General features: G+C 39.8%; 1 protein-coding gene across 1 annotated transcript in view; it reads right to left on the bottom strand.

The window, feature by feature from the left end:
• The window catches only part of frmd3 (FERM domain containing 3), a 325,166-nt gene that overhangs the window by 128,915 nt on the left and 176,769 nt on the right, over positions 1–19,482 (bottom strand). The window contains exon 2 of the mRNA XM_039750579.1: positions 7,827–7,931. Coding sequence (XP_039606513.1) covers positions 7,827–7,931 — 105 coding nt within the window. The remainder of the gene's footprint in view (positions 1–7,826; positions 7,932–19,482) is intronic.

Below are 19,482 nucleotides of genomic sequence, written 5' to 3' on the forward strand. Positions count from 1 at the left end.
GCCCTTCACCATCTGCAATAAGATGCTGCAGATGTTTTATCAGACGGTTGTGGCAAGCGCTCTCTTCTACACGGTGGTGTGCTGGGGAGGCAGCATAAAGAAGAGGGATGCCTCACGCCTGGACAAGCTGGTGAGGAAGGCAGGCTCTATTGTAGAAACGGAGCTGTACAGTTTGACATCTGTGGCAGAGCGACGGGCACTGAGCAGGCTCCTGTCAATAATGGAAAATCCACTGCATCCACTGAACAGGATCATCTCCAGATAGAGGAGCAGCTTCAGCAACAGACTGCTGTCACTATCTTGCTCCACTGACAGACTGAGGAGATTGTTCCTCCCCCACACTATGCGACTCTTCAATTCCACCTGGGGGGGGTAAACGTTAATATTATACAAAATTATTGTCTGTCTGTTATACCTTCATTGTTATCACTCTTTAATTTAATATTGTTCTTTATCAGTATGCTGCTGTTGGAGTATGTGAATTTCCCCTTGGAATTAATAAAGTATCTATCTATCTATCTATCTATCTATCTATCTATCTATCTATCTATCTATCTATCTATCTATCTATCTATCTATCTATCTAAAGTAAAATCATTTGTGTATAGTAAAGGACCCTTGTTTACATCAATAGAGAATAAGGCAGGATTTTTGCTGGATTAACAATGGGTATGTTACACTAATGTGTTGACCTACTGTATGTATTAAGATACCTAATCGGTTGACTTTCAAAACACAGGGAAACACTGCTGACAAACTTCAAGTATTACAAAATAAAAGAACTGATTATGTGCATTTTGTTAGCCTTGCTTCTCTGCATATTAACAAACATGTGACAAGAAATTGGCAAACTGTATAAGAAATCACATATAGAGAACTTTGGAAAGAAAAGAAATGATGATCAATGTTGCACTTGGTCTAAATAAATGTTTAAATGTAATAATGGCAGTACCAAATAATGGGAATTAAAAGAAAATGCTCATTATGCAGACTTTACCCCTTCAGAACAAAGCACAAAGCCTGCCAGAGATGGAACTCTTCAGTGCCATATTAGCTGTTACAGAGAAGTTTAACTTATATAATCACGCAATACAACGTGGCTAAAAAGCAGATAGTACATTAGTTTTACCTTAATGTTGTACATTGATTTTACTTTAGTCTTCTTGTTATGCAAATGAATATGAATAATATAAATAATGTTGCATCAGTGCCACACTGTTTAAGGAAATGTACTGTACAGGTCATAAAATGAGTTATTCCAAATATCATGAATACCTACGTCTTTTATCCATCCAGATCAGAGAATGTCCAGTTCCATTGCCTCAAAACACCACTCACATCTACAGTTATTCCCAGTTTCAGATAAAAAGTAACAGCATCAGATCCCTGAGTGGGGGGTGGTAGTATGTATTGTGATCATGACTGAGAGAATAAAAATGAAGAAAGAAAAAAAAAGGGTAACTTTTATAAGTACTATAAATGTACAGCGGATGTTACAGACACAAACCAAAATGTTGTGTGTAATATAATATAATATTAACAATAAGAGCAGCTGACTACTGAAAACGGTAAATATAGGAGGCAGTCGGGATCGAACAGAGGACTCTTGATTACAAGTCAGCTAATCTTACCGCTACACAACAGAAGCTGTTGTATCGTCATTGAACCTTTTGTGAAAGTGTTTATTTGATCTTTGGACTTCAGGCTTCACACATTATACAGTTTATGCCTACATTTTGTCATTTATTTTTAAAATATGAAAAACGTTTCTGTTTTAACAATGTGTTTACACCAATTATTGTAGAAAAGGAACACAGATGAAATGCATGTGTCCCAAATAACAATCTATTATTTCCACTCTAAAACTCCAGCACTTTACTCCCAGATAATAAATCAAGGCACGAGCTGGAAGAACTTTGTGAACGTTCTGCGGCGGTGGGGGATGGAATAGCAGACTGCTTGCTGCTTGTCTTTATCTGCACATTTACAGGACAAAAGACGCTGACGGAGAGGTGTGAACGGATTTAAGCTGGGCCAGATCTACAAGTTTTTTCATAGGCTTTGGTAATTCTAGTGTTAAGAGATATGTGTGCCATCCCCTTCAATTAGTATCTTTTATACTTTACAAACATTATTAAGCTCTTTTATGACAAATATGCATAGCTGAGACAGCCTTCTTGGATTTAGAAAAAATAGCCTTGCAGTGGCATTCATGATGTTTATGAGTAAGCATCTATGTAATCTCAATGCAAGAAGAATTAAAGAAATACATCTGTAATAAGTCTTTGAGTGGATTAACATACATAAATATTTAAATAATCAATTTTTTAACCTGAGTATACATTTTTTAGACTTCAAGTAAAATTTGATATACATCTGTGAAAAAAAAATTGGATGACTTCATGTCTTTTGTTTTCGAATTTCACATACAAAATTATTCAATAAAAATTCATATACAGCAAGCTTCATGTTTACTTGAATTGTTTTGACAAATTATGTGCTACATAAATTAATCAATAAAACAGTTAGTAGGTTAATCACTTACAAAATAATCATTAGCAGCAAGACTAGTAAACACCCTTTTCATACCAGAGTCACTTATGATGCCAGCTTCTGTTATGAACAGACATAAAATGCCTCTGTTGAAATTTATTTTGAGTGATTGTGAAGAGTAGAGAAAAAGACAGATTTAAAAGGGCCTGGCAGATAAAAAGTCGGAAACAGGAAAAAGTCAGGAACCAGAAAAGACTAACAAAACAAGCAAACTATGTTTTTGGCAGCAAAGGAAATCATTTCAAGGAAGTGGAGTAAAAGTCAATCAAAAAAACTAACCAAGAAAGTATTCCTAACCAAAATAAAATTGAAAACTCCAAACTAAAATGTGCTTTTGAAATCCCAAAGGTAGTATAGGTTGCTTGCCATGCAGCTATCTTAAACAGTCATCATGTGATGATTTTATGTGTCACATTGACAGCAATGAAATTGTGTATAACATGGCCTTAATGGTCAGGAAATACAGTAAACAAGGCCCTCAAACTGGCGGTGAGGTGACATCATCATCCGTTCATGTTCTACATCATCATAATAATACAAATAAATAAATATTACAAAAATCAAGTAATAACAAAAGAAGGAAAATATATACAAAAATTAATAAGATTCACAAAAAATAATGCAAGAAAATCTGGTGAGAGCAGTAAAAAATAAAGGTTTACAACACTCAGTTTTATAGTTTAAATATGAGAGTCTGAGCTGGTAAACACAGATGGCCAATAAGTACTTGTCTATATAATATTACCGAGCTCTTATTGACAGTAATTTATGATTCATACTCAATGCATGCATGATTCTGGCAACCTTTACCTCGTAACACCACAGCATGAGAGGAAACCACACATCCTATCACATACTCTAATAGCAGTAGCATGAAATTATGATCTGTAACTGCTGTTATCAAAACCCACTAATAAAATTATTTTCATATCTTTATAGAAATTAGATAGTCACTTTATTTCTTTAATTACTGCCATGCTAACTTTTCTGGGGAAAAGGACTACTAAATATTTCAAATATCTTGAATGTACCAATATATTAGGCACTAAAACCCTGGAAGTCTTTTTAAATGAATAGATTTGAAAAATACATTTCAGCTGTCACTCCACAACTACTTGTTTGGGTCTTTATTTTAGAGTTGAGCTAGCCTGTCTTTAGGTGGCGAGACTCATCAGCAACAACAACAGCATTTATTTCTGTAGCAACATTTGCATACACAGGATGGAACTCATAGTGCTATACGAGATATCAATGAAATAGTTACAACAAATTAAAAATAAATATGAATAATAATGAATACATAACATAAAATTGATATATGCATTAATTACAATGCATTTGATAGTCAGGAAGAAAGAAAGAAAAAAAAACAACCAGACAAGGAAGTAAAAAACATATGGGGGGTACAGGGGTACTAAGCATACCTACTTACAAAGTGAAACTCTTGCATAAATGAACAGATAGGCAGTTTGAAATTCTACTTTTTACCAATAGATGTTGATGTTTAAATCCCTAAACAGGTAGATTCATTCATGCAGGATAAGAGGCAGAAAAAATGGCACATACCATTGCCATGTTTGTGATATTTTTTATCGTGCACATGTAGTTCCAGCACTCTTTGTATGTTTTGCTGGATTGCTTTTTTATTAAGCAGAACTGATTTGACAACAACACAAAACACTCCTGCCACTACACTGATTTAAAAGTCTCAGTAATTAGAGGCTACAAACAGCCCTTTACTCCTCATCCCAGGGATGCTTGACAGAATTGAGATGAAGGGACTGTGTGGGCCACTGAAGCAATGAAAACTCTCTGTCATGTTTCCAGAAACATTTGGAGATGATGTGTGTCTTGTGCCGTGGTGCATTACAATGCTGCAAATGTGTATCTGAGTGTAGACAAGTTGGACTCATGAAGGAAAGAACTTGGTCAGCAACAACACATTGCTTTCAATAGTTTGTCAATGGTTATCGGGGCACTAAAATGTGCTAGGAAAATATTTCCACACACATCACACTGCCACCATCATCCTGTACTGTTAACATAAAAAGGATGGCTTCTTGGACTAATGTTCCCCTTATTAAATTCTGATCCCTTCATTAGCATGATGCAAAAGGAATTTAATTTGGTCTGACCAAGCACCTCTTTTTCACCTCTCAATGGTCCCGTTTTAATGTTTCAGTGCTCACTTGAGAAGTGCTATCATTTTTCAATTACGATGTCAGCACCCGACGTGGTCTTCAGCTTTAGTAGCCTATTGTAGATAAAGTCTAATAAGTGAGGCATTTTGAGATGACAATCTACACACCAATGTTAAACATGGAGGTGATTTCTCTGAGTGTTGCCAGTCTTGTTTGCTTGTATGATTCTTGCCTTCTCCTCTGACACCTCTGATTCAAAAGCTATTTTTGTCCACATGATTGCATTTACCACCTATAATTTTTTGCTTTCTGCGCCATTCTCAGTAAACCATTGAAGTTTTTGTACATGAAAAGCACATGATGACTACCATTTGAGACATACTAGAACTGTCTAACCTAGAGCCAGCTATCACACAGTCACTGAAGTCACAATGGTCCCTCATTTTGCCCATTCCAACATAAAGTAAACATCCATTGGCAGAAACACTGGTCTGCCTGTCACGTAAGGTTTTTGTCAGAAAGGAAAAGGTGAACCTAATAAACTGGCAACTCAGTGTATGTTTGATTCTGATGATCTCTAACTGCTTATATTACAACATACTGTATGACATGATATCACACACTACATTAGCAGTAGTATGATATTAGATCTCTAACTGCAATTACTAAAACTGATTAACAAAAATGTTTAAATATTTTTATATCTTACATCTTTATAAAATCTTTATATCTACATAATATCTTCATAAAAGTTTGAAAGACAGCCACTGTATTTCATATTCTAAAACTTATTTAAACAACAAAGAACCCAGAAGCAAACACATTTAACTAACTGTTAAGAATGATACCGTATCTCTCCACTATCTACATAACATTAAGGATCAATTAATTAGCAGAATAAACATACAGTACAGCTTTCTGTGTTATAAATAGTGTGCAACAGATGTCATTGCTGAAAGTGATTTTTTTTTTGGCTGAAGACACTACAGTGCAGGCAAAATACAAACGCTTCTTTCTAACCATCTTGAAAGCTTTTTTCAGAAAGTCTGTTTTTACTAAAACTGTTTTTATAACATTTAGTTGAATTGTGATGAAAATGCTACTGATGTTTCTCATGGGTGCTTACTATACAACATTTTACTACTGTACTCCATACTTGTCTTGTATTATATCCTCCCTTGTGCTGTCCAAAAACCTTATTCAATCAAATTCCAGCAAGCACATTACCATTTGACATTTTGACTGCCAAAGTGCTTTAGAAAGCTAAGTGTTTATTAAACTCTAGGAAGCCTCAGCCAACAAGTGACATTCAAAAGAGGTCATCGGCTGTTCCTTGTTACCATACTGTAACTATTTATTTATTTGTCAAAAATGTCAAAGCAAAGAGTTCCAAGACCAGACATCCGTTTTACTTATAAGAAAGAAGTGACAAGCCATAAAAAAGCAAAACTGGTCATCAACATCAACACAACGATGTTCGCATTTTTAAAGACTGATGGACATCGGTTTGTTTCCCATGAACAGAATGTTAATCATCAACTTTACAATAAACTGCTGAGGCATCTGCAGACAAGAATCAAGATAAAAGCGTCCAGACGGAGCAATGGTGCACACAAAAGTGCATTTTGCAACATAAAAACACAGCTGCACACTTCACTTTCCATCCATCTATTATCCAACCCGCTATATCCTAACTACAGGGTCACGGGGGTCTGCTGGAGCCAATCCCAGCCAACACAGGGCGCCAGGCAGTTGACAGACAAAGCGTTTTTGAGCAAAAACAATGTGGTTGTTGTTTTGCACTCCCCAAATTCGTCAGCTCTCGCTCCTTGTGACTTCTTTTGTTTATAAATTAAAATTAATACTGAAGGGAAGATTTACTGCCATGGAAGAAATCAATTGTGGTGGAACAAGTGTGTTGCTTCTCAAGAGGAGTATTTTGGCAGTGGCTAAAATAAACTTTTTCTAATTTGTTTAATAAAGTTCTTTTTAAGCAATTCTGGGAATTTGTGTGTCTCCCTTCGCAAACTTGTACTGTATATATTACCTTCAAAGAACAATGCATTTCCTTTAGCCTCACCTTAAACATGGCATAGCTTGGATCATGTGATAAGTTGCACTTTTTTAAGTTTCTAATTTTCCTACCAATTTTCCACAGTCTACAGGATGATTTACTGCTTGTAGGCTGCCTTTCTTATTGGTGTCTAGATAAGCCATAGGACTCTCTTTGCCTTGTCTGAGTGGCTGTAGTAGAATGGAGTGCTCACTTTCTTCTTTCTAACAGACCTACTAAATTAAAATAAGAATATACAGTACAATGAACACTTTACAGAGTGACATTCGGGACACTTATTTAAAAGAAATTCATGACAAGATCTCCAAGACTACTTTGTAGTATCTTTGTTGTCGGTGTGTAGCTTGGTTTTCTTTCACAACCATTCATTTTACTGCAAATGTTAACATGCTTTCTTAGAATATTAATCTATTGACTTTAAGAAACTCATAAAGATTGGACTGTTCACTTACTTTGATTCATTCCCATATTTAGCTAATAATATAATATCCAAATAAAACTAGTTTGCACTTATTTTAAGAAAGCAGTGTGGAAATGTGCATTACAAGATTAGCTAGCTGGTCACATTTCTTTCTTATAGTTCAACACAGACTGACAAAGGAAACAAACAGGCCAACAAAATTTTAATTTCTAAAGGGCTAACAGCAAAAAGTGAAACTCTAGAGGTGAAGCTGAAGAAAACAGCTTGATAAACCTTGTCAAAAAAATTAAAAAAATAGAAACTTCAGAATAAATGTCTGTGCCACAAAACCAACGTTTTTAACTTTGAGATGAAATGAAGGGACGTGAAGGGGTCTTAAAACGAAATAAAACTTTATAAAAGACAAGCAGAATACAGAGACATCGCTGTGTCAGCTCTCCCAAAGATACACATTCTTTAGCCCTACAGTTTTAAACGTATTACAGCATTCCCTTAAATTATTTGTAACATATATAACAGAGAACAGTATAGTACACCACACTGTGGAACACAGCACAGTTTATGAGTTTATTGAACAATAACTTTTCCAATAATATTATTGTAGCTTTAGGAAAATAAATTGCCTTTTATTACATACCCGTTGCTTTTCTGGGTCAACATATCTGATGCCAAAATAATCTTTCTCTAATAGGCTGTAGTGATTGCAGACGTGGTCTAGAAGAAACTGGCCCTTGGTCTCTCTCTAAAGAGGAGGAGATCAGGAGAAAATTAGGAATGCAATTAGGAGACAACAATAAATGCAAACATTTCAAAAGTCAGCATATGCTTCTGAAAACAGCATCATAAAAAGAATACAGTAATACCTACACATTGTTGATGTAAACCAATAATTAAAAAGTATTATTTAAAGTCATGCTTGATAAATCATGATATAGGCACAGTTTGTAGCTCTACGAGTAGCACCATTTGTATACCTGTATTTTGGGAAGAGCCTGTATATTTATATTTGTTGTGCTGCAGGAGTGGGAAGGTGTGGATTTTGTTAGTCCTCCTTAAACTTTTCAAAGGTAAAGTCTGTGATACTCTACAATAATTTGCATGATGTAGTGGTTTAATGTCATACATACAGCACCTTCAGAAAGTATTTAGGCCCACTCACTTTTTACAAATTGGGCTATGTTGTTAAAATCATTTACATTTCTTTTTTTCCCACATCAAGCAAAGCTAAAACACGACTTTACACATTTTTTGCAAGGTTATTAAAAATAAACAACTGAAATATCACAGTGACGCAAATATTCAGGCCCTTTGCTAAGTACTTCATTGAAGCACGTTAGGCAGCGATTACAGCCTGGAGTCTGGGGTATGATGCAACAAGCTTTGCACACATGGTTTTGGATTTTTCTGTCATTCTCCTCTGCAGATCCTCCCAAGCTCTGTTAGGATGGATGAAGACCATTAGAGGACAGGTATTTTTAGGGCATTTCAGAAGTGTTCGATTTGGCCTCTGGCTGGCCACTCAAGAACATTAGCAGTGTTGACCCTAAGCCACTATTCCATTGTCTTTGCTTTTGTCATTATGCTGCTTCAAGGTGAACCCTCAGCCTAGTCTGAGTTCCAGCACACTCTGGAGTAGGGCTTCATTATGGATATTTCTCTGTACTTTCCTCCATTCAGCTTTCCCTCAACCCTGTCTAGTCTCCCAGTTCCTGTTTCTGTAAAACAACCCCAAAGCACTCACTAACACCCTTCACTGGTAGATTGGTATTGCGGCAGTGAGCGCTGCCAGGTTTCCTTCAGACATATGTAACACTTAGAAATGAAGCCAAACAGTTCGGTTTTGGTTCTGTCAGACCAGAGAATCTTGTTTCTCATAGTCTAAGAGTCTTTTTGGTGACTTTTTGCAAAACTCCAAGTGGGATTTCATGTGTTGACTGGCCATATAGCCCATACTGATGGAGTGTTACAGTTTTGGTTGTCCTTTTGGAAGTTTCTCCCATCTCCGAAGTTTCTCTTTAGCTCAGCCAGAGTGACCATTGGCTTCTTTCTCGCTTCTCTTGCCATGCCCTTCTCCGCCGATTGTTCTGTTTGGCCCGTGCGGCCTGAAGGGGGCACTCCTGCCACCCAAACCCGACACAGACAGAAACAAGACACAACTTCAGGGCACATGTTTTTATTTTTTTATTTTTTCCCATGGGAAACACCTCTCCCCATTTCCCACATGTACAGCAAAGTTAAGCACACCAAACACTTCTCTTCTTCTTTTCCTCCCTCTCTCTTTCTTTGCCACCACTCTTCCTCCAGCAAGCTTTGTCTTCTCTCACCCAACTCTGGCTCCCGGAGTAGTGGCTGCTGGCTCCTTGTATAAGGCACCCAGAAGTGCTCCAGGTGCTCGCTGACCTAGTTCTGGGCAATTAAGGGCTCAGCTGCACCCCCTGGTGGTGCCCATGGAACCCAACAGGTCTGCACCAAACTCCAGCTTCCACGGAGCCCTGCAGGAGTCTGAGTCACCACTGCAACCCAGGGGGGCTGCCACCTAGTGCTCTGCCAAGTTGTTTGCCTTCCTATGATAAAGTCATCCTTGATGGAGGATTGCAGGAATCATGGGAAAGAGGGCTCCTTTCATCGGATTGGCTGGCCCAGCACTGTTTCAGCCGTGGAATGGCCAAATGGGGGAGGCAGCTTGATGGATGAGGTCTCCAGGATTCTAAAAATATCCAAATCTTATTATGTGATATCATCTACTGTTAAATTCTGTTCCGTACTTCTAAAATTTTTATGCTGTATTGAGGATTTGTTCTGTTCTGTGTATTGTGTTGTATTGACCCCCTTCTTTTCACACCCACTGCACGCCCAACCTACCTGGAAAGGGGTCTCTCTTTGAACTGCCTTTCCCAAGGTTTCTTCCATTTTTCCCTACAAGGGTTTTTTGGGAGTTTTTCCTTGTCTTCTCAGAGAGTCAAGGCTGGGGGGCTGTCAAGAGGCAGGGCCTGTTAAAGCCCATTGCGGCACTTCCTGTGTAATTTTGGGCTGTACAAAAATAAACTGTATTGTATTGTATTGTAATGCTCTGGATACGCTCCTTCCACAGGTCCTTCCAGCGCAGAGGCGACCTGGCCGGGCCCTGGCCGTACACCACACTAGGTCCAAAGAGTCATGGTTGTGGCAAACATATTCCATTTAAGAATTATGGAGGCCACTGTGCTCTGGGAACCTTTATTGCTGCAGAAAGTTGTTGCAACCTTCCCCAGATCTGTGCCTCCACAATATCCTGTCTCTAATCTCTCCTGGCAATTTCTTCATCTTCATGGCTTAGTTTTTGTTCTGATACGCATTGCTAACTGCAAGACCTTCTAGAGAGAGATGTGTGCCTTTCCCAATTACATGCAATCAATTGCATTTACCACCTCTAAGCATGGTGTAGAAACATGTCAGAAATAATCAATAGAATGGGAAGCAACTGAGCCAAAATTCAATTGTCATTGTAAAGTGTCCGAATACATGTGTCAATGTGATATTTCAGTTTTTTATTATTAATAAATGTACAAAACATTTTAAAATCCCATTTTTGGTTTGGTTATTCTGGGGTAGAGTGTCTTTTGATGTGAGAAAGAATTAATTGATTTAGGAATAAGGCTGCAATGTAACAAAATTTGAAAAAGGTGAAGGGGTTCTGAATTCTTTTTGAAGGCACGTACATAGAAATTTCATGAGGGAGTTCTGGTGGTTTTCAAACTTTTTGCTAAATGGACACTGTTGTAAATCGGGAGTCTCAAAATCACGGAAGTTCTAAAATACTTTCAAAAATTGCCCTCTGAGGGAGAGTTACAGAACAAACCCAGACTATAAACCAATAGGCCAAGAAATATCTTTATAAAATAAAAGGTTTATTTTACCAAAAGGCTCAGTAATCTAAGAAGCTCCTAATAGCAAAAAAAGGAATTGCCTGAGAAGGCAAGGCAATCCTCAGCAAATAAAGTCCCAATACAGAATCCTAAGGCAAAGTCAAATAAAGAGATCAGGTTCAAAAAATTAAGGAAATCATGAAAAGCAATAAGGCACAGCAAAACACAAATAACACTCCATGGCCTAGAGAATACTACGGAAAGCTCTCCAGTATATAGAGTGGAAGGCAGTTACTGGCGGTGATTAGCAGCTGGCCCCGCCTCTTAGGGGCACCACCCACAAAACACGTTACTAAGGTATTTTCTAATAAATAAACACAAAGAATGATGCACGTAATAAACAAAATAAACATTAACACAAATAAACACAATTACACCAATCAGACAGGAAACACAAGATTAAACCCCAGCCATGGGAAATATGCTGTCTGAAACATTGACTTGTTTGAATATTAACACATTCATTACTATACAAGTAACAAAACAATGTGCTTTGATATGCATAGCAGTACTAGGATTTCTGGGGAAAAGTGAAGATACTCACTTCAGATATCTTGAATTTACCAATATATTAGACACTGGAATATTGGAATGCTTTTTTAAACTAACATAGCAAAGGGATTGAATATGTAGAGAATGTTGCATAAAATTGTTCATTTAAGTGTCACTTGTTATTTCATATACAGTAATTCCTATCAAAATGTATACCTTTTTAAAATCATAATATGCTTGCAAGTGAATGAATGAAATCTTTGGTAGTCTTAACTGTATCTTTATTTTTTTTTTCAATAATTCAGACCATTTGTCTTTTATTCCTCTTTGGAAATTCCATATTATTTTCTCATAGGTAATTTGATGATATCAAGTTGTCATCTTTTTCCACAGAGGCTGCTATATGATTCAGTACTGTATATTTGTGAATTCACTGACACAGGATAAGAGGAGGAGAAAATGGAACATAACATATGTATGTATGTGTCTATCTATGTAGCCCAAGGAAAAGTAACTAAATAACAGCTGTGAAGAATGGAGTCCAACAGCTTCTGGTCAAAATGCATACTACTATCATGCTAATGGCTTTAAAGAGAGATTAGGTCATATATTCTGTTGTGTATAATGAATGTACTTCCATACTCTGTTAAAGGTTTTTGCAGGATTCCTCTATGTTGGACAGCACAAATCATGTCTGCCATCACATACTGATCTGAAAGCTTCCACTAATAAAGGAATGTGTGCAAGAGTGAATTATATATTATTCACAAAAAAGTTATGGATGCTTTCAGAGTTTGAATGCTCATATCAAGTCAAGTCAAGTCAAGTTGGGGAGCATGCACTGGTACAGTGCGTTGCCGCACCCGCTACACGACAAAACAACTCGGGATCCCGGTTGGCAACACCCCAGGCAGACACGCGGTCCCTGGAAATGACCTTCTATCTGCCGCAACCAAGTTTTACGTAGGTGACTCCTTGGCCTGGTCCAGCCACTTGGGTCCCCAACAATGAGGATCTTACGAGCTGGATCACGCTCAGGGAAATGCGCCACATGGCCGTAGTGCCGTAACGGGCACTCCCTCACAATGCAGGTAACGTGCCTCATTCAGGACTCCATGAGCAACCGCTCATTTTACACAAAGTCAAACCAACGGTACCCAAGGATTTTATGGAGAGACACAGTACCAAAGGAGTCCAGTGTTCGTCTCAGGTCACTGGATAGTGTCCATGTCTCACAACCATATAGCAAGACAGGATGCACCAGGACTCTAAAGACTTGGACTTTGTCCTTTTGCATAGATATTGGGAGCACCACACACCCCTTTTCAGCAACCTCATGACCTCCCATGCTCTCCCAATCAATCTACTGACTTCAGAGGAAGAGTCACCAGAGACATGAATGTCACTGCCAGGGTAAGTAAACCTCTTGACAAGGTCGACACTCTCTCCGCAAACAGACACACTGCTGATGACTGTGCCCAAGAGGTCATTAAAGGCCTGGATCTTGGTTTTTATCCAGGACACTCGCAAGCCCAGACACTCAGACTCCTCACTCAAGCCTCCAAAGATCACAGCATCGTCGGCAAAGTCAAGATCCGTAATTCTTACTTCACAAACAGATGCCCCACAGCCACTGGATCCCACAACCTTGCCAAACACCAAGTCCATACAAGCACTGAACAGAGTAGGAGCAAGAACACACCCCGGATGAACTCCAGAATCAACTGGGAAAAATGCAGGTTCTGCCTCCACTCTGCATAGCACTCACAGCACCCGTGTACAGGCCAGCCATGATATCCAGCAACCTCGAGGAGATCCCACGAAACCTCAGGATGTCCCACAGGGCAGCTTGATCAACTGAGTTAAACACTTTATGAAAATCGACAAAGGCTGCAATGAAACTCTGCCGATATTCACGTTTGCGCTCCATGAGAACCCTCAGTGCCAGGAGGCGGTCGATGGTAGACTTCTTAGGCGTAAAACCCGACTGTTCCGGTCACTGGTAGGTGAGCAAGTGATCACGGATCTGATTGAGGACGACCCTAGGAAGGACCTTACCCGGCACCGAGAGCAGTGTTATCCCCCTGTAGTTGTTTTATATTGTCCTTTAATTTTAGAGATGTCTGAAAGGTATGCAGTGCATTATTTCCTAACCAGTTACACCAGTGAGCCCACAGTGCCCATAACAAAGGATGACTGCTTTCTGTCAACACCTCTCTGTCTTTTCTAACCTGCTCTGTGAACAGACTTCTTCTGATTCTGGAGCAAGGAGTGAAAGGCCTGCCAAGTACCTTGCTTCAGCTAAGTGCTTTTGGTACCCTGAAGACAGTAATGTTAACAGCATTCCACAAGAAATGTCTAAATGTGTGTTCAAGGTCAGCTTTTTGTCATAAATTATGCACGAATTGAATGGAAGAGTATTAAATGCCAAGGGGAGGACACATTTTTTTTGCAGTGATACTCTCATATGGTTATTGTACAATGATGCTACAAGTTACATTTATAAGAAGGCATCAACAGAAAACTGAGATATAGCATAAGGCTGATTTTATAAATTCTTTTTAAAAAAGAAAAAATGTATTTATATGAAATTGCTTACAGCACACATGCAGGTTTACTAATAATATTTTTTTAAAGTGCTTAGAATGGAGGAATGTTTTTTTTTTGTTGTTAATAGTATCCAGTAAAACACTTCACTGTCAAAACAGAGAAAGTGTTTAGTGAAACAATCATATCGCTCCTATTCAAAATTAAATGAAACACAAGGTACTTGTTGTAAGTGTAACAACATGCTAAATTTGTCTAGAACCAAATTGATCAATTAAAGACTGTGAAGGACAGCCGGGTCCCATGGAGGACAGTTCGCAGGCGGGGGTGACGGGCCTTCTCCCCGAGCCTCTCGGACTCCCAAACGGACCTGCGGAGGTTCCGCAGGGTCTTGATGGCACCAAAACTATTAACATTTCCTGGGCTGTAGGGGAGGTACAATCCGTTGTCCTGGCCCTACAGTCCTTATTGAAAGTATTTCAGGTCCTGCAGGAGACGAAGGAGGCGCTTGAGAAGAAGCTCGACAGCCCGTGCGGAGCCCTGTCTGAATGGCTTCGTGCTGGCGGAAGGCTAGCCTCCTACCAGCAGGACAGAGCGGTGCAGGTGAGTGAAACCTGGGCCGTAGAGGAAAGGGGGCGGAGCGCAACGGCTGCGGTTATGATCAGTTCCGCTTGCCAGGCAGCCCCGCCCACTACACAAGACGCCGCCGTGGGGACCGATACTGTGGCGGAGGAACATGCAGAGAGGCAGCTGGTGGATCTCGGCTGCCAAACAACTCCGCCCCCTCTGCCTGCACCGGTCTCGCGGTCGTCTAAAGGGGTGCAGGCGGCACAGGGTCTCCCTTCTTCCCATAAGTGCACCCCAGAGGAAGAGGAGGACCCGGACAAAGAGGTCGGGGACTCCTGACAAGGTGCAGCGTAAGCCCGACAGTGTGACAGTACAGGAGGGCTACACTGCGGAGGGGCGAACACCTCACAAGCCCTCCCCGGAGTGGGCGAAGGGGCAGGAGTTTCCTGCCTGCTTCCGTTCCCGCAAGGGTCGAGCTGGAGGGGGTCGGTTGTGTTATTCCTGTGGTCACGCTGGTCATGTCTGGAGGGGTTGTCCAAGGAGGACGTCCGAGTGGCAGGGACGTCGGGGCAGCACCCCCAGACCTGTTCATTATGTTTTTACAGGGCGCAGCCGTGGAGCCAAGGATGCCGACTCCCTGTCCTGGAGAGGACCGGCCCTCGCGGGACAGGCCAATGAGCCCCACAAGCCTCATCTGAGGGTGGGGAACAGTGAAGGATAGCCGGGTCCCATGCCCGGCAGGGACACCCCAGCTACGTATGTTCCGGGGGAGCCGCCATGGGCAGTCCAATACCTCCCCCGGGACGCTTGGTGGCAGCCTCCCTGGCCGACGGTGACTCCCCAACCACCCGCAGGGCTCCATGGGAGATGGAGTCCTCCACAGCTTGGTTGGGGCCCGGCGTGGCCGCCAGGGGGAGCTGCCTGCTTCCCACAGCCCGGCTGGACGAGCTTTCAGCCCCGCCCGGAAGTTCAATTGGGACCAGGTGGTTAATCACCTGGAATGCTTCCGGGTGGGCTATAAAAGGGCCCAGCCACCACCACTCGGGGAGCCAGGGTTGGGAGGAGGAGGACTAAGCTTGCAGAGGAGTGGTGGAGGAAAAGGTGAAGGAGAATTGTGGTGTGTATTTTTGTTTGGTGCTTTGGACTGTGTTTGGGCTGTGTGGCACGGGGAAGACGTGTCACACAGCTGAAGAAAAATAAAAGCCTGTGTGTTTTGTACACGTTGCCTCTGCGTGGTCTGTGCCGGGTCGGGCGCTATATAGCGCCTTTTACAAGACTTAATCACCTTAATCACAAATTCTGATGGTTTCACCCATATTGATAACTAGAAGAATCATGATACAGTCTAATGAGACCTGCGATGACCTTGTCTGTAAGTGGTCATTGTCCTTTCCGGTTATTACAATAATAGCACATTGTTCTTTAATTTATTTGTCTAATGTCTACTGTGTAATAAACAGTGTACAAATGCATACAACTTAAGAGCAAGAGGGTTCTGCCTACAGGACGTCAACCTTCAAAAAAATCCCACAGAACAACAAGATGACACAACACAACACAGGCAGTCCAGAAGAACCCCAGGACACATCAAGACCTTTCTTGTGGCAGTTGATGTACCAAACTCAAAATAGCAATGATATTCATGGGCATTCATAGATACAAGAAACAGAACATTGCTGCTTACACTAGGTTTGCAGATGACCATTTGGATGATCCTATAAATATTTACTCATATTTTCTCAAACAAAATCTAAATTATACATTGGCAAAAATTGCAATATTTAATCAAAACCTATCACTGCCTAAATAATTTTTCATGGAGAGGCCACAACCTACCATTACAATAAACTAAAAATTAGTAGAAATTTAGAAATTGCATAAATGCTACATAGTGATTGTATTTATTGTATTTTATTTATTTATTTACCCAGTGGACAATATCTCCATAAGAGAAAAATATTTTATTTAAAAGGTGAACTTACATTTTAGTCTGTACAAAACATCTTTTACACACTACCAACTCTTTAAATGTAAAATTTATGAAACCTCCCTAGAGGCCCAATTAAAAACAAAATTAAATCACCTTTAGGAGAACATGCTGTATTTCATTTGAATGAAGCATTACTTTGTCTAGGTTATGATAACCCTGAAGTGCATGCAAAATGAATAGAATGTCACTGCAATGACAATCTACTGCATAGATTTACCATTGTGAGTATTCAGGATTGTTAAAAGCAACCAAAGCTGTCAAACACGTGTCATGAATTCTGTTTAAATAAACCAATGCTTTATTTTCTAAAAGAAGGCACTTAGATCTCCTAATTCTATGAATTGTTCATAGGAATTAAGTGCCTGCAAAAAATAAACTGTCAAATAAGAATTACTTGATAGCTCATATTCAAAAATAAATGAAACACACAAGGTACTGTAAGTGTAACAACATGCAAAAATTGTTGGGCACCAAGTTGACCAATCAAAGATTCAACCACTCATGTTGGGTCTTACCTAAATTGATTACTATAATATATCATGATACAGTCTAATGACGAACTTAGCTGTAAGTGGTAATTGCAACAATAGCAAATTGTTCTTTAATTCATCTGTCTAATGTTTATTGTGAAAGAAACAGTGTACAAAAGCATACAACTTAAGAGCAAGAGGGCTCTACCTACAGGAAGCCAAACCTTCAAAATCACCCCAAGACAATACAACACAACTCAGACTGTCCAGAAGATCCCCAGGACACATTTAAGGATCTTCAGACCTTTTTTGTGGTAGGTAATGTCCAGAAAACAGAACACCACTGCCTACAATAAGTTAGCAAAATACTGTTTGGATGATCCTGTAAATATTCTCTAAGCCACAGTAAAAATTGCAATATTTGGTGAAAACCTAACACAGCCTAAAATCAGTTAATCGCTCGCACTCAAGTAAAGCAGAGGGACTGTAAATAACAAATTGTCATAAAGGAATACAATAATATATGAACAGAGAAGCACATTTATATGGGTAAATCAAATATATCCAGTTATATAACTAACAGAACTTAAAAAGTCTTTAAAAAAAACAAAATATTTTAAAATAATTATTTATTATTACGGGGAGGCACGGTGGCACAGTGGTAGTGCTGCTGCCTCGCAGTTAGGACACCTGGGTTCACTTCCCGGGTCCTCCCTGTGTGGAGTTTGCATGTTCTCCCCATGTCTGCGTGGGTTTCCCCCAGGTCCTCCAGTTTCCTCCCTCAGTCCAAAGACATGCAGGTTAGGTGCATTGGTGATCCTAAATTGTCCCTAATGTGTGCTTGGTGTGTGGGTGTGTTTGTGTGTGTGCGCCCTGTGGTTGGCTGGCGCCCTGCCCAGGGTTTGTTTCCTGCCTTGCGCCCTGTGTTGGCTGGGATTGGCTCCAGCAGACCCCGATGACCCTGTAGTTAGGATATAGCGGGATGGATAATGGATGGATTTACTATTTATTACCAGTTGTCTCTCTTTTCACACTGTTCACATAAAAATCCAGTATAAAGTGTTGTGGAAACCATAACACCTATTAAGTGTTATGATCTATAATGATTGGCCATATTTTCAGAGTTTTACTGTTTATTTTCAATTTTTGTTTTGTCTCTTTTGTTTTTTTTATTTTTTGTGGATGGCATCTCATTAAAGCATTCCTGGAATTTTGCCACTGCAAGACACAATAAGAGAAGGAGATGTTGGAGGTGTGATTGTGAAAGAGAAAAAGAAAGGAAGACATTTGTTTGGCATTGAGGGAAATCTTTATGATGTTTTTATGTCAGGCATGGCAGCAGGTTGACTGATTGGGGACAACAAAAGTTAATTTGCGAATTAGCCATGTTTAATGAGAAAAAATAAAAAAGGAAACTACACTGTCTAATGAAAAGAACAACATTAGAGATTGAACAGACAAAATAACCTGATGCTTTGTGAACAGTGACACAAAAAGAAATGTTTTGCATTTAATGGGCCAAAAATAACTTTTACTAATTGGGTATAAGAATATAATGATTGTGTTTAGAGAAGAACTAAAAAGAGTAAGGAGTTCTTAAGGAGAACAGGAGATTATTGATTGTACATACAGAATATGGTAAGTTCTGCACATATTTGGTACTTAGTCGTTACTTTTGAAGGTGGTTTCCAGTGAACAATGAGAGGTAAACAATACTCAGATGAGGTCAAAGCAATCTAAGTAGCCTAATATACAATGAGTGTTTTGAAAGGGCTTTGTCTGAGCCTTGCTGTAGATGGCACCTGTTACATTTGAACTATACAGACTAAGTAGACTACAACCAGAACTCATGTGAAGTAGAAGTAAAGTGACTGACACTTCCACAGCATGCAACCTTATCCATCAAACGAGCACCAGACAGAATTTCAGGATGCCTTCTAAAAGATACCATAAAATGTCACAACCAGTCCACAGAGGATTCTACATCTCTTTCACTTCATACCATACACTCACGTATGAACAATACAAATTGCTAGGCCATGTGGTGAAAAGCCTGAGTGGGGAAAACTGGCTGATTGACTGTTCACATGCAAGAGCACAGTTGGCTCAGATATCCCTTGCTGCTACTCCATAGCTCATTACTGAGGCATCTACACTCATGTGGCTATAAAGAGTCTGAATAGAAGGGAACAGGGGAGAGAAAAATAAAAGAACACAGAAAAAGACAAGAAACACAAACTGAGCGGTCAAGCCAGTGCCACGGGATAGAGGAATTGCAGTCAGGGAAGCCCTGTGGGGAGAGTGAGTGGAATGGCTCTCCCA

The sequence above is a fragment of the Polypterus senegalus genome, chromosome 4, assembly GCF_016835505.1.
Source record: "Polypterus senegalus isolate Bchr_013 chromosome 4, ASM1683550v1, whole genome shotgun sequence".
Classification (NCBI taxonomy): Eukaryota; Metazoa; Chordata; class Cladistia; order Polypteriformes; family Polypteridae; genus Polypterus; species Polypterus senegalus.